The sequence below is a fragment of the Oryzias latipes genome, chromosome 17, assembly GCF_002234675.1.
Source record: "Oryzias latipes chromosome 17, ASM223467v1".
NCBI classification, from domain to species: domain Eukaryota; kingdom Metazoa; phylum Chordata; class Actinopteri; order Beloniformes; family Adrianichthyidae; genus Oryzias; species Oryzias latipes.
This window is the reverse complement of record NC_019875.2, coordinates 6,262,807-6,289,451: the sequence shown is the minus strand read 5'-3', so window position 1 is coordinate 6,289,451 and position 26,645 is coordinate 6,262,807. Positions and strand designations below refer to the sequence as shown.

The 26,645-nt window shown below is 49.9% G+C and overlaps 2 protein-coding genes across 5 annotated transcripts in view; one reads left to right on the top strand and one right to left on the bottom strand.

Annotated features, from left to right (window-relative positions):
* Positions 1–18,006, top strand: part of agl (amylo-alpha-1, 6-glucosidase, 4-alpha-glucanotransferase) — a 31,984-nt gene extending 13,978 nt beyond the window's left edge. The window contains exons 13-35 of one of the 2 annotated variants that reach the window (XM_004078663.3): positions 677–800; positions 1,365–1,528; positions 1,598–1,699; positions 2,468–2,623; positions 2,748–2,898; positions 3,019–3,143; positions 3,425–3,537; positions 5,052–5,186; positions 6,535–6,665; positions 6,736–6,872; positions 7,021–7,154; positions 7,937–8,112; positions 8,191–8,293; positions 8,381–8,504; positions 11,977–12,078; positions 12,229–12,340; positions 12,836–12,971; positions 14,023–14,135; positions 14,209–14,420; positions 14,496–14,593; positions 14,672–14,759; positions 15,195–15,328; positions 17,747–18,006. In XM_004078663.3, the coding sequence (XP_004078711.1) occupies positions 677–800; positions 1,365–1,528; positions 1,598–1,699; positions 2,468–2,623; positions 2,748–2,898; positions 3,019–3,143; positions 3,425–3,537; positions 5,052–5,186; positions 6,535–6,665; positions 6,736–6,872; positions 7,021–7,154; positions 7,937–8,112; positions 8,191–8,293; positions 8,381–8,504; positions 11,977–12,078; positions 12,229–12,340; positions 12,836–12,971; positions 14,023–14,135; positions 14,209–14,420; positions 14,496–14,593; positions 14,672–14,759; positions 15,195–15,328; positions 17,747–17,864 (2,988 nt within the window). In that variant the 3' untranslated portion in view covers positions 17,865–18,006. Of the gene's footprint in view, positions 1–676; positions 801–991; positions 1,116–1,364; positions 1,529–1,597; positions 1,700–2,467; positions 2,624–2,747; positions 2,899–3,018; positions 3,144–3,424; positions 3,538–5,051; positions 5,187–6,534; positions 6,666–6,735; positions 6,873–7,020; positions 7,155–7,936; positions 8,113–8,190; positions 8,294–8,380; positions 8,505–11,976; positions 12,079–12,228; positions 12,341–12,835; positions 12,972–14,022; positions 14,136–14,208; positions 14,421–14,495; positions 14,594–14,671; positions 14,760–15,194; positions 15,329–17,746 lie in introns of both variants that reach the window. The other variant, XM_011486144.3, reaches the window with a different exon arrangement.
* Positions 18,007–21,964: 3,958 nt separating this feature from the next.
* LOC101160508 (ADAMTS-like protein 2) overlaps positions 21,965–26,645 on the bottom strand; it is a 29,861-nt gene continuing 25,180 nt past the window's right edge. Inside the window, exons 15-18 of one of the 3 annotated variants that reach the window (XM_020710786.2) lie at positions 24,622–24,792; positions 24,237–24,413; positions 22,836–22,989; positions 21,965–22,739 (exon numbers count right to left, since the gene is read on the bottom strand). In XM_020710786.2, coding sequence (XP_020566445.1) covers positions 22,606–22,739; positions 22,836–22,989; positions 24,237–24,413; positions 24,622–24,792 — 636 coding nt within the window. In that variant the 3' untranslated portion in view covers positions 21,965–22,605. Of the gene's footprint in view, positions 22,743–22,835; positions 22,990–24,236; positions 24,414–24,621; positions 24,793–26,645 lie in introns of those variants that run through there. The other 2 variants (XM_004078732.4, XM_020710787.2) reach the window with 2 other exon arrangements.

Sequence of the window (26,645 nt, the reverse complement as noted above, 5' to 3'; positions counted from 1 at the left end):
CTCTCGGGTTATGGGGGACAGTAAGCCTTCAAACTGGGTCACAGAGAGACAGAAACACTGCGGAAGCGGCCGCCATTCAGTTGCAGCAGGAATGAAGCTCACCGTTCCGGAAGAGTCTCTGAATGATGTCTTGAAGACAGAGACGTGATTACCGCTGCTTTTGCAGAACTCTGCAAAATGAATAAACCGGGTCTAAACATCATCCGGGTCATTCATGCATTGTGAATGAAATAAACACAGACTCCGCTCCAGGTAGCAATCAGGCTAAAAATATATGGCCGTAGCTCCTCCCACACGCGGCTGTGGTGTTGAGCTATGAACACCTTTTCGTACAGGTGTCGAGTAGCGAATTTGCCACATGGCGACGCACAGGCAGCCAGGATGAATGTGTGTATGGCGTCCAGTGTGAACGCAGCTTTAGGTTGGCGTTTTCTTAAATGGCGACTACCAGAACCAGCCCATGAACGCCTCACTGATGACGGGTCTGCATCCTAACTGACATGCTTTCAGTAACAGTGAAAACGGAACAGGACGGCTGGGATGGGACCAGTCTGAATTCCAGAATGCTGGAACGGCATCAGAACAGAGTCATGGACTCTGAAAAACATGAGGTCAAACTGTTGCAGCTGCTGTTCTTCTCTCCCTGTGTGTGCTGCTGTTGTCCCGTCTGGTTCAGGCCATGTTAGATGCAGCCCGAGAGGTTAGACCCAACCTGTATGTGATCGCTGAGCTGTTCACGGGCAGCGAGCGCATTGACAACGTGTTTGTCAACCAACTGGGACTCAGCAGTCTTATACGAGGTACATGCTCGTGTCTAACTGTGCTGTCTGTCTCTCTGTCTCTTTCTTCCTCGCACACACTCTTCTCCCCATCTCTACCGTTTCATTCCTCCACTGCATGGTGTGGTTGCTCTGAGGCCCTTCATTAACTGCCTGCAACCCCCCAAACACTGGCTATCCTCCGTCCGCCCTCCCTTTCTGTGGCTTTTCAGTCCATGCTAGGTGTGGCCCGAGGGGTGTGTCCTAACCTGTATGTGGTGGCCGAATTGTTTACTGGCAGCGAGGAGCTCGACAACATCTTTGTCACCAAGCTTGGGATCACATCGCTGATAAGAGGTGCAGTACTCTGCAAAACTACACCATAAATACCCTCATCTGTAACACTTGCACACAAAGACACACACTCGTTCTGTGATTGCTGCATGGCAGATGCTGTGGAGAAAGAAAACTCTAAATGCATCAGACTGCAGGGATACAAGCGACGTCTCCCAAATGTTGTCCTGCATCGCTACAGATGACACTATCAGAAAGGTTCAGTTGCTGGTCTAGAAAGGGATCACAGAAGCCCCTCTCCCCCCTTCACAGAGGCCATGTCTGCACATGACAGCCACGAGGAAGGCCGGCTGGTTTACCGCTATGGAGGAGAGCCGGTCGGTGCCTTCGTTCAGCCCAGCCTCCGCCCTCTGGTGCCCTCTATCGCCCATGCAATGTTTCTGGATGTCACCCATGATAACGAGTGTCCCATACAGGTGAGTCTGTGGACTCTGCCTTTTCCAGTCCGATTCCCTTTGCTTCTCTGAACCCCTGTGTCTTTGCAGCTACGCTCCGTTCTGGACTCTTTACCCTCTTCTGCCATCGTCTCCATGGCCTGCTGTGCCACCGGCTCCACCCGAGGATATGATGAACTGGTGCCTCATCAGGTCATTTCAAACGTCTCGCTTCAGTTGCCATCAACAGAATTATGGACATCTTTGTAAATTAGCCACTAGCAGACTCAAAGTTTTCATTTTACTGTTTATACTTGGTTATAGCATTTGTTAGATTTGTAATATTTGTTTGACTTCTCCTTATTGAACTTTTAGTTGATTAGCCACAAACTCAGTCTGAGATGACTGGACTCACCGGCTTCCCTCTGTGAGACAGTCTGTGCCTCAATGTGGCTAAAGGAGAGACGCTGCTGCAGGGACATGTCAGCTGTTGGGACAGCTGGACCGACTTTTGAAGAAAGGGACGCTGCTTTTAGGATGCAGCCGTGGATCAGTCCACACGTGTGTTGGAGAGTTTGAGTGAAAGCAGTGGGAGCGTAAAAGCAGACAAAACGAGGACTCTGAGGTGTTCCTGTCCTGCTGAAGGAACACAGTAGTTCTCTTTGGTAGCTTAGCAGCAGGGCCAGGGTCAGGCTGCACAGAGCCGTTTGGGGTTTTCTGAGTTCCCGTCTTCGTTGGCAGCGAGTTCCTCCTTCTTTCAGCATTTAACGACCTGTTTATGTAAATGTCAAAGCATCATGACCCGGGTTGGTCTTTCTTGTTAATGGAAGCACTTGGATCAGTGTTGAAGTGCTGATGAGCACCTGGACAGGCGACTTCCTTCCAGTCCTTTTGTTCCCATGAAGCAGGATGTCTTCCACATTCAGGTGGGACTGTTCACATCAGAACATGGATGTAGCTGCTTGTTTGTGTGGATTACAGATATCTGTGGTCAAAGAGGAGAGGTTGTACCCCAAGTGGAACCCCGCAGCAGCCCCCTCCTCCACTGGGGAAGTTGGACCCCAGACTGGCATCATTGCTGGGAAGCGGGCTCTGAATAAACTGCATCAGGAACTAGCAGCACAGGGATTCGTGCAGGTACGATTCCACTGAAAGCAGCTTTCCTGCTGCTTGTCATGTAAACACCACAGCTGAAATGTCGGCTTCTTGCATTTGTGCTTGTGGTTTTAAACCAACCTCACTGTCTTCTCACCGTCTTCAGGTCTACGTAGACCAGGTGGATGCAGATATTGTTGCAATTACCCGTCACTGTCCCAGTACACACCAGTCTGTTGTCACTGTGAGCAGAACAGCCTTCTGGAAGCCCCAAACCCACCAGTATGACAGCAACGTTGCCCCCATGTTCATACCGGGTACGCCATCCTCTCTGTTGTTTCTGTGGCAGTGGTTCAGGCTGCAGCTCGCCTTTCGGTTTGACCGGCCTCATCTGGCAGATTCTATGAAGGAGGCGTTCTTCCTCTGTGTGTCTGCAGGACAAATCGAAGAAATAATTCTGGAGGCAAGAACGGTGGAGAGGAATGCTGGGACATATAAGGAGGATGCCAAATACATCAACGGCATGCTGGAGTACACCGTGGAAATAAAGGAACATATACCGGTAAAAATGCTTTGGATCTGCATAGTAATACACGGAACTACTACAGTAATACACGGGACTATTACAGTAATACACAGTACTATTACAGTAATACACAGGACTGTTACAGTAATACACAGGACTGGCACAGAAATACATAAAACTATTATAGTAATGGTGCTTTTTTGTAACTGTATCATAACGTTTGCTTGTGTTTGCAGTTTGTGAGCCCACACAAAGACACACTCTTCCATAATCACGGTGGCAGTGATTAATCACAGCTTCCTCTCATTATTCTGCAGATCAGTCAGAGTACGGTGGTGAAACTCAGTGGAGTCACGTCCAAAGGCCGGTCCGAGTTTGTGCAGGAAATCCATTTCCAGAAGCTGACACCTGGCAGCGTCATCTCCTTCAGGTAGATAACAGACAACGATGGGCTGTTCATTCATTCACATGCTAAAAAGGTTATAACTCAAGTTTGAGTCAAACAATAACAGAACTGCCCCACCTGCCCTCCTCACTTGAGTGTGGGGGATGGTGAAGACAAATCAGTTCCGTCAGTTTGAGAAAAGAAAGTCCTTATTCTCCTGGAACACACTAGGAAAGACTATCGTTTTTTTTCTGAGATGAAAAATGGAGCCGTTGCTTTGAAGAAGGTTTTCAGCTGCTTGGCTCTCACCTGAGCAGCTGTAGCGGCTCCAAACCCTGGACTATCCAAAAGGAGACGTCTTTCAGCTAAAGCTGAACGCCTTGTTTCAAGGCTGTGCCACACCGCCACTACTTACATTTGTGCATTTTCCACGTATGAACTTTTAGTCTTTCGTGATCTGTGCGTGATTTTCGTCATTCATACGTGTTTCTTGTGTTCGTCGATGTGCACAGATGTCCCTCGAGGGTTTCGGCTGACGACTCTTTACATGAATTCGGTTTTGAGCTGTTCAGAATTTTTGGTCGGTTGAAAATTACGCATTTTACACGTATTTTACGTAGTTTATACACAATTACTACATAAATCTTACACAGTTGTGCATGATTTTTGTGAGACACAAATTTGTGTCTTTCCATGACCGTTCCAGGTATGTCTAATGGACTTTTCGTTCATGTAATACTGATGTATAACTTTAACATCTGTATATCACATTCAGATTATGTAATTGATGCTCGAATCACTAATGAATTGCATGTAAAAAGTGCAATAATCACACACGGATCGTGCACGATTGGCGTATTGTGTGATGGGAACATAAATCAGCCGATTTTTCACCACTCAAGCAGTCTAGACTGAGTTGGGGGTCTCCTACTCCCCTCTGTGTGGATGTCGGGTCTCTCACGGGGCTTCCCCTTGGGGGAAGACGGGTCGTGTCTCCTCCCCCAAGGGGAATCTGTCTGTTAAATCAGAGCAAAACTTTGTGAGGGGCCCGCGGCGGGCGCTGACCGTGGTGCTGAAGTGATTTCTGGTCCCTGCTCTGAATGTCACAGTGAAGACATTCAGTGTAGCATCTTTGTGAAGTGAAGCAGTTTAGCTCAGGCAGTAGAGTAGGTTGTCCAACAACCGAAGGGTTGGCGGATCGATCCCCGCTCTCCCCAGCCAGCTGTCGCCCCCCGAGCGCGGCCAGCCTGCAGTTTACCGCTCCCCCCAGGGGAGGGGTCAAATTCGGAGAAAGAATGTCCCCATTGTGGGATAAATAAAGTAAAATTATTATCTTCTCGTACCTGTTATTAGATCTACATTCTTTTAACTGAACTATGGTAAAAACCCAGCATGCACAGGTGCTTAGGTGCTAGTGACATTCATTCCATGACAGTTAAGGTGGTAACCTCAACCTGCTGAATCCTTTCATGGTTTTTATGTTGTGATGGGACTCCTCCCTTTATCAAAAAAGCCAAAATAAAAACAGAATAAAGGTTAGACTTTTTTCTGCTCAACAGGGTCAGTTTGGACCCCAAAGCACAAAAGCTGGTAGGAGTCTTGAGGTATTATCTGTCCCAGTTCAGCCCAAAGTACAAGAGGGGCAGTGTGCCAGATGAAAACCCGCCTCCGGCTCTGCAGAAGCCCCTGGCTCAGTGAGTATTCCCCCTAATGTCTACACCTAATCTGAAAAGGATTGGGATTTATACTCTTGACATTTGGAGTTATTGAACACCTATCCACTGGAAAATAGAATTATGAACAACATGTGAAAATGAGCAATGGTCTGCAAAGAAAAAATAAAGGTTTGTTGTTTAATTAGGTCAGAATTGTAAGCAGTGCTCCAGTTAAAATGGTCAATCACAGTTACTGCATTTCTAATTTACCTTTTTTCAGTTCTAAAATTAAACATCACAAATGCTTCAGAAGTTTAAACATCAGCTCATCTCTAACCGCTGGTGGGATTTTCTTAAACAACCTCACATAATTTCCAGGCAAACTCACCCCCATTTGGAACAACCTTGACTTTCTAATTAACAAAGACATGATTCACTTTGCTTCTCCACCTCTCTTCCTTTTTACTCTCTTCCAGCCCTCCCTCACATTTTTCCTCTCTCCCTCCCCACACACACTAAATGTAACAAATAAATAAAAATAATAAAAAACAAAAAGGTGTTTATCCAAATTGACACACTGGTTTTCCAAGATATATAACCTTTTTTTGTGATAATAAAACCTGTCCAACACAAAAGGCCTTCAGCTCTCATCTGTTTGCTCAGCTGTTGGACAGAACAAGTAAAAAAAAATAAGACATGAACTTTCTTTGCCGGTTGGGAAGAATTTCACTAATGCTGAGAGACAAACCCGTTCTTCTGTTGGTTTGAACTGAAGCCTGAAAGAGCAGAGATACTTTGACCTTCAGAAGCAGTTTCTGATGTTGAGTGATGAAGTGCAGCATGGTAGACCGGTGTGCATCTCTTCACCTGTACGTCTAAAGAAACCAAACAGGAAAACACACGTGTACAGAATCCACTGGTCAAAAACTGGACTGTAAAACATTTATTTTAGATCATTTCTGACTATCTGGAACAAACATAAAGTGTTTTGGTTGGACTCTCATTGAAAAACCATCCCAGTAAAGATTTTAACTCTTCCATACGTTATGCTAATAAAAACAAACGGAAGAAAACTGCTTTATGGCTGCAAAACTGTCCATTAGAAATAATAATATTGGGAAATGTAAATGAGGTTGACTTGATTAAGTCAGAATGTATTACAGTTTTATTAGAGACTGTAATAATTGACATAAATAAACTTAAAAAGGAAGATTCTTCTTGATTTTTTTTTTTTTTTCTTAAACAGTGAGTTTTCTTTTTTAAATGTCAGACATCATCTAATGCAGTCATGTTGATGATACTGTTTTAGTCTTTTACCTTCCGATAAAGTTCTGTTCTGGGAAAAGGAGGATGAGAGCTGCTGGTGCTGAAGCTGCTTGTTCCACAGGCTGATGTCCAAGCTGACTCTGGCAGATATGAACATCCTGCTGTTTCGCTGCGAGTCAGAGGAACAAGAGGATGGAGGAGGAAGTTACAGCATCCCGGGCTGGGAGAGCCTGAAGTATGCCGGACTGCAAGGTACATGAACAAAGTCTGTCTTCTCAGAGGGATCTCTGGGTAGTGTAGGTCATAGACTGTGTGTCCACAGGTTTGATGTCGGTGTTGGCGAACATCCGCTCGAGCAACGACCTCGGTCATCCTTTATGTGCCAACCTCAGAGAGGGAGACTGGCTGAGCGACTATGTCTTCAAAAGGCTGATTAACCGAGACGGGCCGCTGTCACAGGTCAGGCTCTGGTGACTCGGATGCTTGTGTTACTCAGGTTGCAGATGGCTAAACGCCATCAGATTTTTAGCTGGGTGGCTTTTAAAGACCTCAGAGAAATGTGTGTGAAGCATCTTTGGTTGTTGAGGCTCTGTGGCGCTGTTGGCAGGTGGGCCAGTGGCTGGGGGCCATGTTTGACTATCTGAAGCACATCCCACGCTACCTCGTCCCTTGCTACTTTGATGCCATCCTGGTGTCCACCTACACCACAGCCCTGGACTCCACTTTCAAGCTGATGTCGGGGTAAGACGTGTTCACTTCCATCTGCTTAACCCTCGTGCTATCATAGATGACCCCACCCTTACATTGACGTGTTCTCCCTACCATGACAAAGGTGGATAAAGGTGGAAAGATTTCATGTAATCCATGGACACCAGTGAAGATCACAAATCATTGAAGAAAAAAGGTTCAGAGCACTGTCTAGTGGGTCTAGATGACCCAACTCCCAATGGTAAAGTGCCTAGGATAGCACAAAGGATAAAGGAGCAACACTTGCAGTCCTGTTGATGTAACTGCTAAGTCACTAGAACCTGTTGGCTTCACCACTAAGTGGCTTACAAGCTGCTCCACCTCCAATGTCAACAATCTGATTTACCAACACCAATAAAAGCCCTTTTCACCTCTGGACTTTGATTTCCAGTACCACCGTTTCAGGAGGACACTTTTATCGTGGTGAATACAAATCTCTCAAAATCCAGTGTGACCTTCTTGGAGAAGTGTCCCGACAACTGCACGCCTTCATCGTTCCTCCTCCAGAACCTGCTCAGCAGTAAAGGCTGGGCTTCAGTAGCACCCGTTTTTACTGACCAACACTGGATCAGTTCTATAACTGCCCATCCAGTACCGGGGGTTTAGTACGGCAGTGTGTCCGTTCACCTGGTAATTCCCCGTCCGTCCGTGAGCAGAACCTTTGGGTTCTTCAGTCTCCAGTGCTCACGGATCAAACCGTGCGGGGCAGATGTGACCAGGCTGCCACAGGTGAACGCACCTTTCTCCAAGCACCTCTTGTCTCTGTCTCAACACAGTTTTGTCCAGAACGGCTCCAGCTTTGTGCGCCACCTGGCACTGGGCTCGGTCCAGATGTGCGGTGCAGGACGCTTCCCCGCTCTCCCCCCGATTTCAGAGAAGCTGAGCGACGTGCCGTTTCGCCTCAGCGCCATCACAGGGAAGAAGGAGCAGTGCTGCGTGTCGATGGCTGCAGGTCTTCAAATCATTTCCAGGCACTTTGGAGGACTTCAGGGTTTTTGTCACTCTCACCCGTTTACTGGCCTTCCTTCAGGCCTGCCTCACTTCTCTGCTGGGATTTTCCGTTGCTGGGGGAGAGACACCTTCATCGCTCTCAGAGGACTGATGCTGATCACAGGGAGGCACGCTGAGGCTCGGTATGTGTGCTCCAAGACATGCTGGACCAGCGCCGTCTGCACCAAGCTCACCTCCCAGTGCTGATAATCTCCCCTTTGTTTCTGCAGGAACATCATTCTGGCTTTTGCCGGAACTTTGCGTCACGGTTTGATTCCCAACCTGCTGGGAGAAGGTCGCTGTGCCAGATACAACTGTCGAGATGCAGTGTGGTGGTGGCTTCAGTGCATCCAGGTATTCAAACTTAAAAGAAGACTTTATCCTGCAGTGAGAAACATCCAGCAGCAGACAAACATCTTTCATTCTAAAGAGAGATAGAAAAGTGTTTGTGTTTTTGAGCTTCTTCAATGACTGCATCTTAGCTCTAGGTAGAGTAAAGATGATCCTATCAGTGTTTTTACCAAAATTCAGAATTAATTCAAACCACAACTTTACTTTGCTGCACAGAACTTTCAAATGTGTTTTTTGGGGGGGTCTTCCAGTGAGGTGGATGCAGTCAAAGGCTTTATTCAGACTGGACTCATTTGATCTGCTTTAAGCGAACCAGAGTTTGTTTCCCCCGATAATCCAGAACTAGTTTTCAGTCTGAATACACCAAAAATGGACCCTGGTCAGGGACCAAGAACCGCTCTCTGACACATTTTTGGAAGTCCAATCAGATTGAGATTTGTTTTTTTTTGCATCTCCTCTGGCTCTCCTCTGCCTCTCCTCTGCCTCTCCCCTGCCTCTCCCCTGCCTCTCCCCTGCCTCTCCCCTGCCTCTCCCCTGCCTCTCCTCTGCCTCTCCTCTGCCTCTCCCCTGCCTCTCCCCTGCCTCTCCCCTGGCTCTCCTCTGCCTCTCCTCTGCCTCTCCCCTGGCTCTCCCCTGGCTCTCCCCTGCCTCTCCCCTGCCTCTCCCCTGCCTCTCCCCTGCCTCTCCCCTGCCTCTCCCCTGCCTCTCCCCTGCCTCTCCCCTGCCTCTCCCCTGCCTCTCCCCTGCCTCTCCCCTGGCTCTCCTCTGCCTCTCCTCTGGCTCTCCCCTGCCTCTCCCCTGGCTCTCCTCTGCCTCTCCCCTGGCTCTCCCCTGGCTCTCCCCTGGCTCTCCCCTGCCTCTCCCCTGCCTCTCCCCTGGCTCTCCTCTGCCTCTCCCCTGCCTCTCCCCTGCCTCTCCCCTGCCTCTCCCCTGCCTCTCCCCTGGCTCTCCCCTGGCTCTCCCCTGCCTCTCCCCTGCCTCTCCCCTGCCTCTCCCCTGCCTCTCCTCTGCCTCTCCTCTGGCTCTCCTCTGCCTCTCCTCTGCCTCTCCCCTGCCTCTCCCCTGCCTCTCCCCTGCCTCTCCCCTGCCTCTCCCCTGCCTCTCCTCTGCCTCTCCCCTGGCTCTCCCCTGCCTCTCCCCTGCCTCTCCCCTGCCTCTCCCCTGCCTCTCCTCTGCCTCTCCTCTGGCTCTCCTCTGCCTCTCCTCTGCCTCTCCCCTGCCTCTCCCCTGCCTCTCCCCTGCCTCTCCCCTGCCTCTCCCCTGCCTCTCCCCTGCCTCTCCCCTGCCTCTCCTCTGCCTCTCCTCTGCCTCTCCCCTGGCTCTCCCCTGGCTCTCCTCTGCCTCTCCCCTGGCTCTCCTCTGCCTCTCCCCTGGCTCTCCTCTGCCTCTCCCCTGGCTCTCCCCTGGCTCTCCCCTGGCTCTCCCCTGGCTCTCCCCTGGCTCTCCCCTGCCTCTCCCCTGGCTCTCCCCTGGCTCTCCCCTGGCTCTCCCCTGGCTCTCCCCTGCCTCTCCCCTGCCTCTCCCCTGCCTCTCCCCTGCCTCTCCCCTGCCTCTCCCCTGCCTCTCCCCTGCCTCTCCCCTGCCTCTCCCCTGCCTCTCCCCTGGCTCTCCCCTGGCTCTCCCCTGGCTCTCCCCTGCCTCTCCCCTGCCTCTCCCCTGCCTCTCCCCTGGCTCTCCCCTGCCTCTCCCCTGCCTCTCCCCTGCCTCTCCCCTGCCTCTCCCCTGCCTCTCCCCTGCCTCTCCCCTGCCTCTCCCCTGCCTCTCCCCTGCCTCTCCTCTGCTTCTCCTCTGCCTCTCCTCTGCCTCTCCCCTGGCTCTCCCCTGCCTCTCCCCTGGCTCTCCCCTGGCTCTCCCCTGCCTCTCCCCTGCCTCTCCCCTGCCTCTCCCCTGCCTCTCCCCTGGCTCTCCCCTGCCTCTCCCCTGCTTCTCCTCTGCCTCTCCTCTGCCTCTCCCCTGGCTCTCCCCTGCCTCTCCCCTGGCTCTCCCCTGGCTCTCCTTTGCCTCTCCCCTGCCTCTCCTCTGCCTCTCCCCTGCCTCTCCCCTGCCTCTCCCCTGGCTCTCCCCTGCCTCTCCTCTGCCTCTCCTCTGCTTCTCCTCTGCCTCTCCTCTGGCTCTCCCCTGGCTCTCCCCTGCCTCTCCCCTGGCTCTCCCCTGGCTCTCCCCTGCCTCTCCTCTGCCTCTCCTCTGCTTCTCCTCTGCCTCTCCTCTGCCTCTCCTCTGCCTCTCCTCTGGCTCTCCCCTGGCTCTCCCCTGCCTCTCCTCTGCCTCTCCTCTGCTTCTCCTCTGCCTCTCCTCTGGCTCTCCCCTGGCTCTCCCCTGGCTCTCCCCTGGCTCTCCCCTGGCTCTCCCCTGCCTCTCCCCTGGCTCTCCCCTGGCTCTCCCCTGGCTCTCCCCTGGCTCTCCCCTGCCTCTCCCCTGGCTCTCCTCTGCCTCTCCCCTGGCTCTCCCCTGCCTCTCCCCTGGCTCTCCCCTGGCTCTCCCCTGCCTCTCCCCTGCCTCTCCCCTGCCTCTCCCCTGCCTCTCCCCTGGCTCTCCCCTGCCTCTCCCCTGCCTCTCCTCTGCCTCTCCTCTGCCTCTCCCCTGCCTCTCCCCTGGCTCTCCTCTGCCTCTCCTCTGCCTCTCCCCTGCCTCTCCCCTGCCTCTCCTCTGCCTCTCCCCTGCCTCTCCCCTGGCTCTCCCCTGCCTCTCCCCTGCCTCTCCCCTGCCTCTCCCCTGCCTCTCCCCTGCCTCTCCCCTGCCTCTCCCCTGCCTCTCCCCTGGCTCTCCCCTGGCTCTCCTCTGCCTCTCCCCTGCTTCTCCTCTGCCTCTCCCCTGGCTCTCCCCTGGCTCTCCCCTGCCTCTCCCCTGGCTCTCCCCTGCCTCTCCTCTGCCTCTCCCCTGCTTCTCCCCTGGCTCTCCCCTGCCTCTCCTCTGCCTCTCCCCTGCTTCTCCCCTGCCTCTCCTCTGCCTCTCCTCTGGCTCTCCCCTGCCTCTCCCCTGCCTCTCCCCTGCCTCTCCCCTGCCTCTCCCCTGCCTCTCCTCTGCCTCTCCTCTGCCTCTCCCATGCCTCTCCCCTGCCTCTCCCCTGGCTCTCCCCTGCCTCTCCCCTGCCTCTCCTCTGCCTCTCCTCTGCCTCTCCTCTGCCTCTCCCCTGCCTCTCCTCTGGCTCTCCTCTGCCTCTCCCCTGCCTCTCCCCTGCCTCTCCCCTGCCTCTCCCCTGCCTCTCCCCTGCCTCTCCCCTGCCTCTCCCCTGCCTCTCCCCTGGCTCTCCCCTGCCTCTCCCCTGCCTCTCCCCTGCCTCTCCCCTGCCTCTCCCCTGCCTCTCCCCTGCCTCTACCCTGCCTCTCCCCTGCCTCTCCCCTGCCTCTCCCCTGCCTCTCCCCTGCCTCTCCCCTGCCTCTCCCCTGGCTCTCCCCTGGCTCTCCCCTGGCTCTCCCCTGGCTCTCCCCTGGCTCTCCTCTGCCTCTCCTCTGGCTCTCCTTTGACTGTCCTGCAGGATTACACCAACCACGTTCCAGACGGACAGCAGATCCTCCGCTGCCCGGTCACACGCATGTACCCAACTGATGACTGTGAGCCCTGTGGACCTGGAGAGGTGGTGCGTGTGCACACACTCGAGACGTGAAATTTCCACACAGTCGGCAGTTCAGTCGTTTTCATGAGCGTTTGTTACGCTGCCATGGTTTCCATAAAGGTCTGCATGCAAACGTTCACATGCTCATCACGTTCATTTCATGCTTTTGTGTAGGAGCAGCCTCTGCACGATGTCATCCAGGAGGCTCTGCAGCGCCACCTGGAGGGAATTTCTTTCAGAGAGAGAGATGCTGGACCCAAGATCGACATGCACATGCGTGATGAAGGTGGAGTATGGCATGTGTGTGTGTGTGTGTGTCTGTCTGTTTGCATGCGTCTGTATTAAAAACATTTCAACAAATGCAATGAGAACAAAATAAAATCCAAATAATAATTTAGTGATTTCTTTTGATTGGGATGCCAAAGTAATCTTTACAATATTATTGTTTTAGACTTGGATTCCTGAGTTTTCTTATGTTACCTATTTCTGATTTCACTTTTTAGATGAGGGACAATATGCAGCAGTAATGATTGCAAATGATATTTGTGTTAGTTAAAAGCAGAAGAACATCCATCAAAAGAAACACAGACCATCCAGTGGAGAGGCCGGCGTGTCTCAGGTGGACCAGACGGACTCACTGCAAACACATGAATGAGTGTTTGGGTCTATGAGAACACAAATGTGGTTCAGTTTAGTCTAAAAAGGCTGAAGATGACCGAGAGGAGAAAGAGGATTCTAGGCACACAGACGGCCAATGGCGGGGCTTGTTTCTGTCTTCCAGGGTTCACAGTGGAGGCTAAAGTGGACCACGCCACTGGATTTGTGATGGGGGGGAACCGCTTCAACTGTGGGACATGGATGGACAAAATGGGGGAGAGCGACAGAGCGCGGAACAAAGGCATGCCCGCAACTCCCAGGTCAGGCGTCACGGAAACGACGGGACAGGTTGTCAAAAACGGCACTGCCTCTGTTAGTTTGTTTGTTTTTAGCTGTCAGCAGGGAATGATCCAACCGCGCTGATGCTGCCTGGTCACCTTTTAGTTTTGCGTTTGCCCCAGGAACGGTCAAAGGTTAACAATAAGGATGCCAATTTCCCAGAATCCTGAAGTTGTGTGTTTACTGGAATCAGCAGCCAAAGTCTCTGAAGCGTCAGCAAACGTTGCTGTGGGGGAAAAATAAAAAAAGAAGTGCTGCTGATGAAAGGAAGAATCCAGTTTTGGATGACATACGTGCTTCTAAATGCAAAGCAACATCTGAAAGGAACTTTTGACATTTTCTACAAGTTAAAAATTAGTTACACAGTTTTTGGAAATTATTTTAGGAATTTCAAATCATTATTTGTGTAAATAAACGTTTAGGGATAAAAAGTGTTTTTCAACTGTGTAGATTTTCTGGTTTCAAGCTGAATTGTTTTGTAAAAATAGAAAAAAAAAGCCTTTTTTCTATTACAAAATCATAAAATGCTCATATTTATTGATTTTTAATTTAATTCAGAACATCTCCTGTAGGTATAAAAGGACAGTTTAGGGAACCTTTACAATCCAGTGGGCTCTGCGGTTGGTAGTTTGATTCCTGAGTCCCGGTCTCTCTGGTAGAAGATGAGAGTTACAGAAATGAGATAAGGTCAAAGGTCAGAAAACCTTGTTTTGCTGTTTCTAAACGGTGTTCAGAGGCTGGTCTGCTCTGATGAAGCAGCACTTCATCACTTCATCGACCCTGATGCTCTTGGCCAGAAATGTGATTAAGTATCCAGGAATGTTCCAACTCCAGATGAATCAGCAGTTTTTAAAAGAGCAGAACCCTTTCAGCAACCATGCCTGAAACGTTCTGGAATCAGAAAGTGTTAAGATATCCGCTCGTGAGTTTTTGAAGGGACGGTTGATGCTCCACTGCTGACGGGACTTGAAAGACATTTTCCCGCCGTGTTGTAGCGCAGTGGAGACCTGACCGTTCTGCATTTGTGTGCAGAGACGGAGCCGCCGTGGAGATCGTCGGCCTCAGCAAGTCGGCGGTCCGTTGGCTCGTGGAGCTCCACGCCAAAGGACTGTTCCCCTACGATGGAGCTAACGTCCACAGAGACGGTACGCACCCACTCACGCAGCGAGCATCGTGCCACAGAGCGATGTCACCGTCATGGTGTCTGCTGTGTTCCAGGTAAAGAGGTGTTCATCTCCTACGCTCAGTGGAACCAGCAGCTCCAGCAGTCCTTTGAAGCGGAGTTCTGGGTGCCTGAGGATCCCGCGGACCCAAATGAAAAGCACCCTGAGCTGGTGCATAAGAGAGGCATTTATAAGGACAGCTACGGAGCTTCCAGCCCCTGGTGTGACTACCAGCTGAGACCCAATTTCCCCATCGCCATGGTGGTGGTGAGCCGAAGCCTCAAACGGTTTGTGAGCGGTTCCGGAGCGGAGCTCTGAGCCGAGCATGTGTTTGTGCCACAGGCTCCAGAGATGTTCACACCGGAGAGGGCCTGGAAGGCTCTGGAGGTCGCCGAGAAGAAACTGCTGGGACCACTGGGAATGAAAACTCTGGACCCTGAGTAATGATGGAGGACACAGCCCTGCTTCTCTCTGGACGGCATTTCTGCTCAGTCTAAAAGTTTCTTTGTCTGTCTCAGTGATATGGTGTACTGCGGTGTCTACGACAACGCTCTGGACAACGACAACTACAACCTGGCCAAAGGCTTCAACTACCATCAGGGACCGGTGAGCAAAAAGTAGAATAATCAAGAACGTACTGGCAGACATGAGCTTCAGCTCCTCTGCAGTTATTTTGGGTTCAGTAAGTCCAGGTTATTTCTGGAGGCTGAGCTTTCATGGGCCTGAAATATTTTAGGCAGTGAAGCATTCAAAGCCTTTAGGATGGTGGCTTTGGTTCCAGAGTCTCATCTATGAAAGATCTCTCTGCCGGTTCTGAAAAGTCCAAAAGAAAGACTAATCCACCAAGCTTTTTGTGTGAACCGAAGACTTCCCCACCACGTCTTCGATGTTTGTGCTTACATGTGGTCTCTGACGGCCATCCACGTGTCCCGGTGGCTCAGCAGCTACAGAAAAAACCCGCAGACTCCAAGGGAGTCCAGAAACGTGTGGCGCAGGAAGAAACTCTGCAGTCACAGTGCTCGTCTGTGTGTCCGTGCACAGGAGTGGCTGTGGCCAGTCGGCTACTTCCTGCGGGCTAAACTCTACTTCGCCAAGAAGCTTGGAGAGGACACCTACAGCAAGACGATGACGCTGGTGAAAAATGTCTTATCCCAGCACTACACTCACCTGGAGAGGTAAGCAGGGCGTTTCCCGCCACCGCAGAACATTTTTGAGGGTTATTTACTGGACCTGCAGACAGAAGCTGCTGTTCAGACCTGGGGCACATTCATCCTCCTCTTCCTCAACCTTCAGTCCAGTGCTCCTGGTTTCCCCACACAGAAACGAGGATGCATTTCCGCTGCATCCAACCTGAGACCGCAGCAGAATGAAAGAAGTCCTCTGCACCTATAAGGGTGGGGGGCAAATGTCCAGACTGGGTGGGAGTCTGGGTGGAACAGCGGCTGTAGCTGGTAGCCTGGGCGCTCTGAGGCCAGCCGCTTTAACAAGGAGAAGGGAGATTGGGAGGTGGTTCCACCAAAGCTTTGCTATGGGGGAATTCAACCAGGAACCCCCCAGGAACACTGCTGGCTGAGAGGGAGGGGCTCTGTTCAGGAAATATGGCAGTATAAGCTTTATTAAAACCCAGATGAAATCATTGAACTGCTGAAAGCTGCGGACACTGAAGAAAAGCTGAAGCTGGAGGAGAGAAGATCTTGACTGGTCCTCAGAACTCTGGCTGCAGCTTTACAGAACAATCTAGAAGGAACAAATGCTGTAAATCCATTTAGACCATGGTCCAGGTGAATTCTCGACTCTGGTCATTAAAACAATGATGTACGTCTAAAAAAGTAGTTCCGGTCACATAGCTTCAATGTTCTGTATCACTGCTCTGGCTTCTTTCAAACAAACTTTTTCTTCATCATCTGGACAAAAACGAGCGGTGAGGGGAGAACTTTCTCTCTGAACTCATGCTTTATTCAACCCATTGCGACCATCAGCATAGATATCACTTTCCTTTGCTGCTGCAGTCCAGGTCCACACCACGAATCAAATAGTCCACTTTTTGTGAAAAAACGATCCAAATCAGAAAAATAACAAGAACAAAGGACTAAAAACTGGTTGAACATCTATTTCTTTTGTAAGTGACCGTGGTATAAGTGGGTTAATGACCTTCAACGTGTGCATTGTGTAAGGGTTAATGGCAGACGAAGTGTGCATTATCCGAAATTAATGGACGACACGGAAGCACTCCACGGCATGCGTCAATTGCTGATAGTGGCGAGCATTATCGCTTAAATAAAAAAAGATTCTGATGTCAGAAATGTTGTAAAGGAGAAAAAAAGCAGATGAAAGGCTTGATGTATGTGAGGGTTAAAAGCCAAGTCTTCTTCAGAAGGGACTTGTGAGGCTTCTGGGAGCTGGACTGAAGACCACATGACCATCCAGAGTGAACACATGAACTATGAGTTGACCTCTAAAATGTCCAGGTCAAAGAGGAACAACCTCTGCTTTAGGGCTGGACAAGGACGGAATGTAGAGGTTATTTAGTCGTTTCAGGATCAGACACAGAAACGGTCTGAGGAGACGTACCTGCAGAAATATCTGCACACACCCGCTGACGTACCCGCTGACGTAAACGCAGACGTACCCGCTGACGTGAACGCAGACGTACCCGCTGACGTAAACGCAGACGTACCCGCTGACGTGAACGCAGACGTACCCGCTGACGTGAACGCAGACGTACCCGCTGACGTAAACGCAGACGTACCCGCTGACGTGAACGCAGACGTACCCGCTGACGTAAACGCAGACGTACCCGCTGACGTGAACGCAGACGTACCCGCTGACGTAAACGCAGACGTACCCGCTGACGTGAACGCAGACGTACCCGCTGACGTAAACGCAGACGTACCCGCTGACGTGAACGCAGACGTACCCGCTGACGTGAACGCAGACGTACCCGCTGACGTAAACGCAGACGTACCCGCTGACGTACCCGCTGACGTAAACGCAGACGTACCCGCTGACGTGAACGCAGACGTACCTGCTGACGTAAACGCAGACGTACCTGCTGACGTAAACGCAGACGTACCCGCTGACGTGAACGCAGACGTAAACGCAGACGTACCCGCTGACGTAAACGCAAACGTACCCGCTGACGTAAACGCAGACGTACCCGCTGACGTAAACGCAGACGTAAGCGCAGACGTACCCTCAGGCATAACTGGGAGAGGATTAGGAATCAGTCAAGAATGTCGTTTCTGAGTCTCAGAATTCAATTAATTCTTCCCAAAGTTCTGGTGCAGGTCTGAAAGAGAAAAGAGGATTGAGATCATCAGAACTTCCAGATGTAAAAACCTGCTCTGGTTTGGCCCGTCTCTAGCCTGACCTTTAACCTTTAACCTGTTCCATTGACCAACAGTTGGTCTGGAACAGGTGAGACTGCAGCTGCAGCCAGACTTTTCAGGAATATTCTCCAGGTCTGAAAGCAGGAAACCAGTTGAAGGAACCTCTAAAATCTCACACTTTTTGTTGTTTGCAGTGACATTTTCTCGTGTGATGTTACCTTTACTCTTTGCCGTGAGGTGATGGGAGAACTTCTGCCTCCTCAGGTCTCCATGGAAGGGCCTGCCAGAGCTGACCAATGAGAACGGCCAGCACTGTCCATTTAGCTGTGAGACGCAGGCCTGGTCCATCGCCACGGTGCTGGAGGTCCTCTTTGATCTGTAGGGCGAGACGTGGGACGGCCGAGGCTTGAACTCCACGCCGCCTCAACGCAATTTTACATTAGAGTTTCCCTTCTTCTGTCCTGTGCCCTGAGGGGAGGGGGGGGGGCTATGAGAGGAATAAAACCATCAGAGGGATAACAGTCTGTTTGGTCCCGCCTCCTTCAGAAACAACAACTCCAGCTGTTTCCTTCTGTCCACATCATTTCCCACAAAACGCAGAACTTCACTTCCACTGATCCTGGCTGTCACTCAGAACAAGCCCGTCCTTTTGGACCTTCCAACCAGCGTGCACGCTCTTGTCTGCTCTGTTTGACCGTCTTTGCTTTGGTCACCCATAACATCTTGGACTTTGGTTCCTGCAGCCTTTGGTTCCTGCCTGATGGCAGCAGGAACTTCTCTGAAAAAGGACCTGCTGTCTTAAGGAAAAGGGGCGCCGGCTGCTGTAACCATGGCGATCGGTGTCTGCGTGCTCTGCTGCCTCTGGCAACTCTGCCTGCAGCTGCGCAGCGTCTGACCTCATTGTCCTTCACATTTCATCGTTTCTAACATCACAACACACACAAACCTTTTGGGTTCTGGGCAGAACCCCCTCCTCCGTCCTTATTTTAGAAAAAGACAGAGAGCTCCTCCTGAAGACAGACGGCAGCTGAGATCAGTGAGGCTGAGAGGGAGACTGAGCTCGTTTAGAAAAACTGTTAAAGAAGTTGATTGGTGCTCTTTTGACTTCATTGAGTTGAATTCTTAGTTGCTGATCATCTGAGTCGTGTGACGCTGGTCCTTTAAGAAAAACTGACCACGGTTGTGTCTGAATTCCTTCCCTATTCACTATGTAGCGCGTTGGACATTTTGCAGCGCAGTCCAAAATCCAGTGCCCTGGAAATTCATCCATGTGCATCCATGCTCTCTAGATCGGCGAATATAGACCACAATGCATTGCGTCACAACAGTTGTGGTCCAAAAATGTATTTAAATGTTTATTCATTCATTCATCTTTTTCCGTTTTGTCCCTTTCGGGGTCACAGGGCTGCTGGAGCCTATCCCTGCCACTTGTGGGCAAAGGCACAGTATTCAAATGTATTTTTTTTAAATGGACCATTTTTAGAGTTTTAGACCATTTTCATTTTCAGAAGACAGTGGACTCATAATCGTCACAAAACGCGCATATCAATTACATTTTAACTTTGTTAAATCGATGACGTCATCCACTATTTAAAAAAAAAAAAGGTAGTGAGCTTGGTGTCCGAATTACTTTTAAAGTTCAGGGCACTACATAGTTTTTCGTATTTAGGGGTTAGGGCGGGAATTCGGAGACAACCTTTATCTGGTTCTGTTTACGCGTTTTCATTGAAATACAAGATCAGAAAAGTCTAAAGGATGTGGAGTTATAGCGCCACTCTGGCTGAAGGTTGTTGGATGTTCAGCTGAGTCGGTGGTCCAGGATCTTCCCTCCCACTGGGGGAGCCTGTGTGAGACGCATCACGTTAATAGAAGCTTGTCAAAGTTGAAGCCTCTCACAGTGACCTTTCAGACTCAGGGACGCCCCCTTCTGGTGCATGGTGGTTCTGTTGAGCTGATTCACAGAGAGTCTATAGCAGGGGTCTCCGAATCCAGGCCTGGAGGGGCCGCCCCACAAATCCGGCCTTATCTGCTGCTGATTACCTGGATCAGGTGTGTTTAGCCAATAAGGAGCTTCAATGGCAGGATGGTTTGAAACATGTTGGACCAGGCCTGGATTCTGACAGCCCTGGTTTGTAGGTTAAGGTTGGACCTCTGATCACATGACTGATGCCTTTGAACGGCCGTCAGCGGTTTGCTGCGGCGCTGTCCTGCAGGCAGCTTCTCAGATGTTCTGACCTCTGAGTCCAGATGTTGGCAGCCGTTTTTGCAGAAAACAAACCAAACGTTGGTTGCGTTGAAATGTTGCATAGAACTTAGATGCTGCTTTCTTTTATGAATTCATCTGAAGAACTCCTGAGTTTCTGAAGCCGTCAGGTTTAGAAATGTTAACGTTCAGCTTCAGGCGTGAAACAAAAATTGTTAGCATGAATATTCTTACAAGTCTACCAGATGAAACAGACAACGCCCTCTCACGCCCACTTCCCCTTGAGCCCCCGGCTCATTTAGATAGTAACCACTGACTGTATAGAGAACTGGACTGAGCGGGTGTTACGTCAGCTGGAGCCAGTCAACAGTGATTGGTCCAAGTCGGTCTGAGTCATGTTTCTATGGCAACTACTGTCGTCCATCAGGAGTAAGCTGATTGGCTTACTTCCTCTTAAAGCAGTTCAAGCGATTGGGTGGGGATCTGGCCCCCCTCTCCTGGGGGGCTGTCTGCGGGAGGGTGGGGTCCACTCTAGGTATGGGACCTTGGAGGTTTGGCGGGTTGCGGTCTCCACTGAGGCTATCAGTTGGGGCCCTGACTGGTCGGGCCGCCCCGGTCCTGTCGGAGCTTGACCAGAGTTCTTACAGGGGCGGGGCTTGAGTGCGGGGGGTCTGGGCTTGCCCCTGGGGCCAGCTATCTCTTGGCTCCTCTCTATTTGTTTGGGGTGGGGAGTGTTAGGCCTGGGGGATTGGCTCTCTGTGCAATGGGGCGGACAATTTTTTCACCAATCTTGGGTCAGTCTGCCAGCTGTCCCAGACTTACCCTGGTTCCCCCTACAACTACTTGGTAGGGCGATTGGGAGAGGGGTCAACCTGCAATGTGCCTCTGGGGGGAAGGGCTACTTGCCAGTGGCCCCCTCCCATGGTTCCTGCATGGACTTTGGCCCCTCCCCTCTCAGTTTTATTTGCACCTTAGACACACAAAACCCTTGGTGGGGAGGGCAATGCTTGGACATCACTGCCAGCAAGCAGCATGTGTCTCCAACACCCCTCCCTTCTTTCCTCGTCTTCTTTTCCGTCCAACAAAACAAAGGATACAAAACTAATCAGTATAACGTTGAGCCTAAATTACAGAAGGGGTTTATACTTATATACTCCTCGTGTGTCAGAAGATCCAGAATCCCCTGCAGTAAAGAGGCCTTCAGTTCTGATCTGGAGAACCTGTCAATCAAACGTTGGATGTGGTGTACATGCTTTTACTGAGGCATCCGATTGTTCAGCTTGTAACTTTAATAACTTGAATAATGAAAAAATATAATTAGAAAAAAGAGTATTATCAAGACAATACTAAAAAAAAAGGATCAGGTCAGGAATGGTTAGTCTGACCAATAGATGTTTTAGTTCTAAAGAGTTCAGATTCTCTCTGTTCCTCCACCAACATCAATGTTAACGAGCCTGATGGCGTCACAGCGAGCGCCCATAATGCCACGGTCACTGAGGTCCTACTTACAGACACAAGTTTAGTCTCACAGCAGTTTGTCAGAATAAAGTTCGCAACCAGGAGCCGCCCGAGGCCGGACGGGGGCCGCCCGAGGCCGGACGGGGGGCGTGTAATTCCATCTTCTTTCATTCTGTGTGTCACCTGTGCGGTCAGTGCCTGGTTGTGTTGCGTCCCGTTGTGTTGTTGTTGTCTCCCTGACAGAACTAAATAAACGGATTGGTCTCTGCCTCGTCTGAATGTTTCATGTGTCACGTCATGCTGTCTGTAAGCACATCTTTCATTGAGTTCTTTCATTTGCCATGGTGGCTGTGGTGCAGCGGTAGAGCCACTGACTTCTGTTCAGTTGATTTATCTAAATCAGTGGATTATATCCATGACTCTGAACCCCACACTGTTCTCTGCATGATGTTGAATGAAGATGGGGAAATGGGAGATGCTTTGCTGTAAAGGCGTTTAGCCCAAATCTTTAAAAAGATGAAATACAGTTTGGACTCCTGGAAGGACACAGGAGGGGAGAGGTTCTGAACAAAGAGGAACCGAGGCAGCAGTCCTCCTGATGGCTGCTGACAGGACGCCAGGATTTCCCGCTCGGACACAGTCTGTCACCTGGAGGGGGGTGTCTGCTGAGACTCCAGACCGCATCAGTGAGGACAGGCCAGAGGTTTCACATTAGAGGATGGATGTAACTCTGGAAAGTCATGAAAACTCTTCATGACTTGGGTCTTCATTCTTCATAATTTGACAAATACATTTGAAGAGACAAATGATTGACAGCTGGCTGGTTAACAATGTTTGAGTCGTGCTTTAATCTTAAAGTCAAACTGCCTGACAGAAATGTCAGGCAGTTCAACAAACAAAAGTCTTCTTCATGACATGAGCATCGGTGAGTGTTATTTGTTCCACTTAAAGGCCTAAAAACTGATGTAGCAGAACTTTCAGAGCTAAGGCGAGTTCTCTAGAGTCATCTTCCTGTTTGACAAAAATCCTTCCAGTCTTTCTCTCGTCCAGCAAAAAGATCAACAGACTCGTAGAAGACTTTAAGTCCAGTTTCATCCTCGCCTCCTGGATGAATGAGATCTCCATCGATGCTCAGTCTCACTTCTTGGTTCTGAGACTTTAAACAGTAGAGGTAGATGAAGGAAAACGTTTGCATGGACTCATTCAGGATAGTGACAAAGGTTTTCATGAAGACTCTGGTGTGTTTCTGGACAAACTGCATTCATGAGGTTTGGGTGGTCAAAGAACAAAAACGTACAGATGACAGTTCAGGGTCAACGATGTAAAGGACAGATTGAAACTAAACTGGCGGATCACTAAGGGATCCCTGTCTCTTTGCATGGATCCTGGACGGGGGCCCACTCTGTGGGCGGGGACAGCAGGTCACGGCGGGTGGGAATGAGACGTTAGTGATGGTTGCATCTCAGTTTGGGGGGGTCTTACAGGCCTGACAGCAGGCCTGCCGATAGTACCAGTGTGAGCAAAGCTTCACCTTCAGGACTAAAGCACAGTTGGCTGTTGGCTTGTCCTGGCAGAACGCGTCTGCTGAGACAGATGCTGCTGCAGAAACAGAACAAAGTGGTTAGCGTCCACTCCTGGATGACTTTGGACCTCAAACTTTGATGCTCAGCTTTGACGGCTGTAGTTTCGTACCTGGTGCGTCTGCAGGACAGTCCTGGATTTTGCAGTTTTGTCTAGTTTCTGGCTTCAGAAGAGGGTAGCAGTTGTTACCCCGGGTAACCAGCTCCCCTCCCTGGTAGCACTTCACCTCTCGAACTTGGACACCGCTTCCACAAGTTTTACTGCACTAACAGAGCAAGAAAGAACATTTTTTCATTTTGTTCTTCCTTAACTTTGGGTTCAAATCCTCTTTGGTTTCTGGCAGAAACAGACGTTTTCTTTTGAAGATGGAAGAACCATACAGACACATCCACTGAATCCTGTTATCCAATCAGCTAATTCTTTAATTATTTGACAATACAATCAATCCTGTTATTTATTTTCTTAATTTATTTTACTTTACTTGTCCAACAGCCGAGTACATATCTTCTGACACAGCGGGTGGATATTTGTATAAACTCCTCTTGTATCTGGGGCTAAACTGTATTCTTCCCTTCAGCTGTCCTGGACTGAAAGACCGGATTGTTTTTGCAATTCTTCTTTCTTACTGCGCCTTTGAGCAAAGATTTTGTCCCTCCCCCACAAATTGAAAGACTTACCAACATTTGCACACACCTCATGGGGCTAAAAAAATCCTTCTTCAACAGCAAAATCTGGGATATCCAAATGAAGTCCTGAAATTATGGGATGGCCACAGACCTTATGGCTTGGCTGCCATTTTTTGGTAAAGTGTGAAATTTGGTCATTTTTTCCATAAGACATTTATTTGAGTGATTTTCCTCAAATTTCACACACGCCACCGGCTGAAGTCAACAACCACAACCTCAGGTTTGTTGACCTTTGACATCTGGAAGAGGCCATCATCTTGTATGCCATCAAAAAGGTAAAAGGAAGCCTCCACAGTGTGTGATATAACTGTCATACATGGAGGAGGAAGTGTGATGGTATGGTTTAGCTGGGTCCAAGGCCTTGGAAAGAGTAAGAGTCACCCTGAACAAAAAGCTGCCACAGCAGACTGGTTTCTAGAAAATAATGAGTTCTCTGGACTCAAACGGTCTCCACAGTCACCAGAACCCAATAGAGAACCTTTGGGATGTGGTGGAACGGGAGATCGGCATCATGGATGTTCAGCCGACAAATCTGCAGCAACTGATGCTGTCATGTCAATGTGGACCAAAGTGTCTGAGGAATGTTTCCAGAACCTTTTGAACGATGCCAACAAGGATGAAGGCAGTTCTGAAGGCTAAAGGGGTCCAAGTGGGTGAATATCCTTCATTTAGTGACTAAAGTTTTTATCATTTTACATCAACTGTGCGTGTGTGTGTGGGCAAGGGGGGGGGGGGGGGTGTTCGTGTTTGTGTGTAAGTGTGAGGATGTGTGTGTGTGTGTGTGTGTGTGTGAGGGAGGGGCGGGTCCATCAGGAGGCAGACCTACCTGGGACCAGGAAGTGCTGAACCATTTGGAGCAGGGTCTCTGGAAGCATGAAGACGTGCTCTCTGGTTTCTTGTCTGGGTCACAGCTGCTGTCTGGAAACTCTCGGAATGTGCCTCTTTCCAGGCCTGCACACACCACCCGACGCCGCCTCAGGCCACGCCCACACGTCACATTACACTACAACATTTAAACACAAGGAGTGAAAACAGTCATGGGAAACATGATGGCTCCTTCTTTCCATTTGGAAATAACATCTTCAGGAGAAAAATGGGAACACAGCAGTGAGTTCTTCCTCCTTAAGCCAAGACAAAATGCAGAGTTCTGAAAAAGTGGCTCCTGCCAATCGGTTTCCATGAGAGCCGTTAAATAATTGGGCTATAGTCACCTGTTGCCACTCCTGTTCCACCCAGTGGGGGGCGCAGTCTCTGTCACCACAGGGGTAAACTGTGAGCGGCCGCAGTAATTGGTCACACTGCTCCTCTGACATCACTAACCCCTCCGATGAGCGGCACGTCACGGTGCGCAGCATCCGTCCGTCCCCACATGCACCCGAGCACTGGAATTTCACATTACATCTCTGTTAGCGTCTCCTGCTGCCGAAATGTATCATGGTTAGCACAGAAACGCAGCTATGTAGAGCCCGGCAGAATGGGTCTAGCCAGCCAGACGCACACAAATATGGAGGAAATTCAGTGAAAACAGGCCCTGTGATGGAGGAGGAAACCATCAGGGGGGGAACTCCACCTTCACCCAACAGTGGCTGGGATAGGCTCCAGCATCACATGACCAAGAATGAGATTCAGTGGGTCTGGAAAAGGATGACCGGATGGATGGATGGATGGGTGGGTGGACAAATGGATGGATGGATGGATGGGTTGGTGGGTGGGTGGGTGAGTGGGTCTAGATGACCCAACTCCCATCGTTAACCCTTGTACTATCCTAGGCACTTTAACATTGGGAGTTGGGTCATCTAGACCAGTGTTTTTCAACCAGTGTGCCGCGGCACACTAGTGTGCCGTGGGAGATGGTCAAGTGTGCCGTGGAAAATTGCCCTCATTAACTGATCTAAAAACATTTCCCATCTCCAGGATTTCAGCTCTGTGTTCATCCAAACAGGCCCTGATAAAACACTGAGGAGTTAGGAATATAAAAGATCGTAAAATACTTTTTCTTTGCGTTTATTTTATTTTATTAAAGACATTTTGATAAGGTACCGCGATTCAGCTGCAGCTCCGGCTGTATTTTGGAAAAGTCCCGCCCCTTTAACTGTCTCCACCAATCATTCTTGGGGAGCTTAATCACATGTCATCAGTCTGACCAATCAGAAGTGGTTAAAGTCTTCACTTCCTTGTCCCGATTTAGCTCGTAAAGTCGCTCAGTTCTAACAAAAATACCAGCTAAAGCTCGTCTTTAGCGGTGTTGCTTTCCACAGAATCCGGTATCAGACCGTGGAACAAGTGAACAAAACAATGAAGCTCCGAAAACCGATCTCCGGCCGTTTTATGCACTACATCTCCCATGATGCATTGGGTTGTGAGAGTGACAGGGCACAAGGAGATCTGTCGTTAGACCTCTTGAAACCAACGAACACACATCAAACTGTTTTTAAATCTTCTAACTTATCTTTTATTGCATCTTTTAGAAAAAAAACAGCTGCAGTTTCCAGCTTTTTCTGCAAAAATTATCTCAAAAATGCATGTGAGATTGTGGAGGGGCTGTAGATCAATACAGACTATGAGTTTCTCCCTTTTTTTTTAAATTTTTGGATGCTGGTGTGCCGCGGGATTTTTTTTAAGGTTAAAGTGTGCCGTGGCTCAGAAAAGGTTGAAAAACACTGGTCTAGACCCACTAGACAGTGTGCTGAACCTTTTTTCTACAATGATTTGTGATCTTCACTGGTGTCCATGGATTACATGAAATCTTTCCACCTTTATCCACCTTTGTCATGGTAGGGAGAACATGTGAATGTAAGGGTGGGGTCATCTAAGATAGGACAAGGGTTAAAGTGCCTAGGATGGCACAAGGGTTAAGAGGTGTCCAGCACACAGGAGACTAGAAAAGGGCATTTCTTAACAAAGAACAGCCCCTCCCATTTCATGCTGTCAGCAACGACTCCCCATGGAAAAGAAATCATTTCTTTAGACAATAAGGTGAGGGCTACAACAAGATCAGCAGAGCTTTACATATCAGTCAAAATACTAAAGCAAAAGTGATCCAAAAACTGAAGAAAGCTGGAAGTGCAACCATCTCACAGAGACGTCCAGGCTGTCCACAGAAGCTAACATCTGGACAGGAGCGTCTTCTGATGACAAGGGTTGAAGAAAATCACAGAGCAGGTTCACTGCAGCTAGCTGAAGCAGTAGGACGCCAAACTGGAGGGACTGTTTCCCGTAAAACCACATGGCGCAC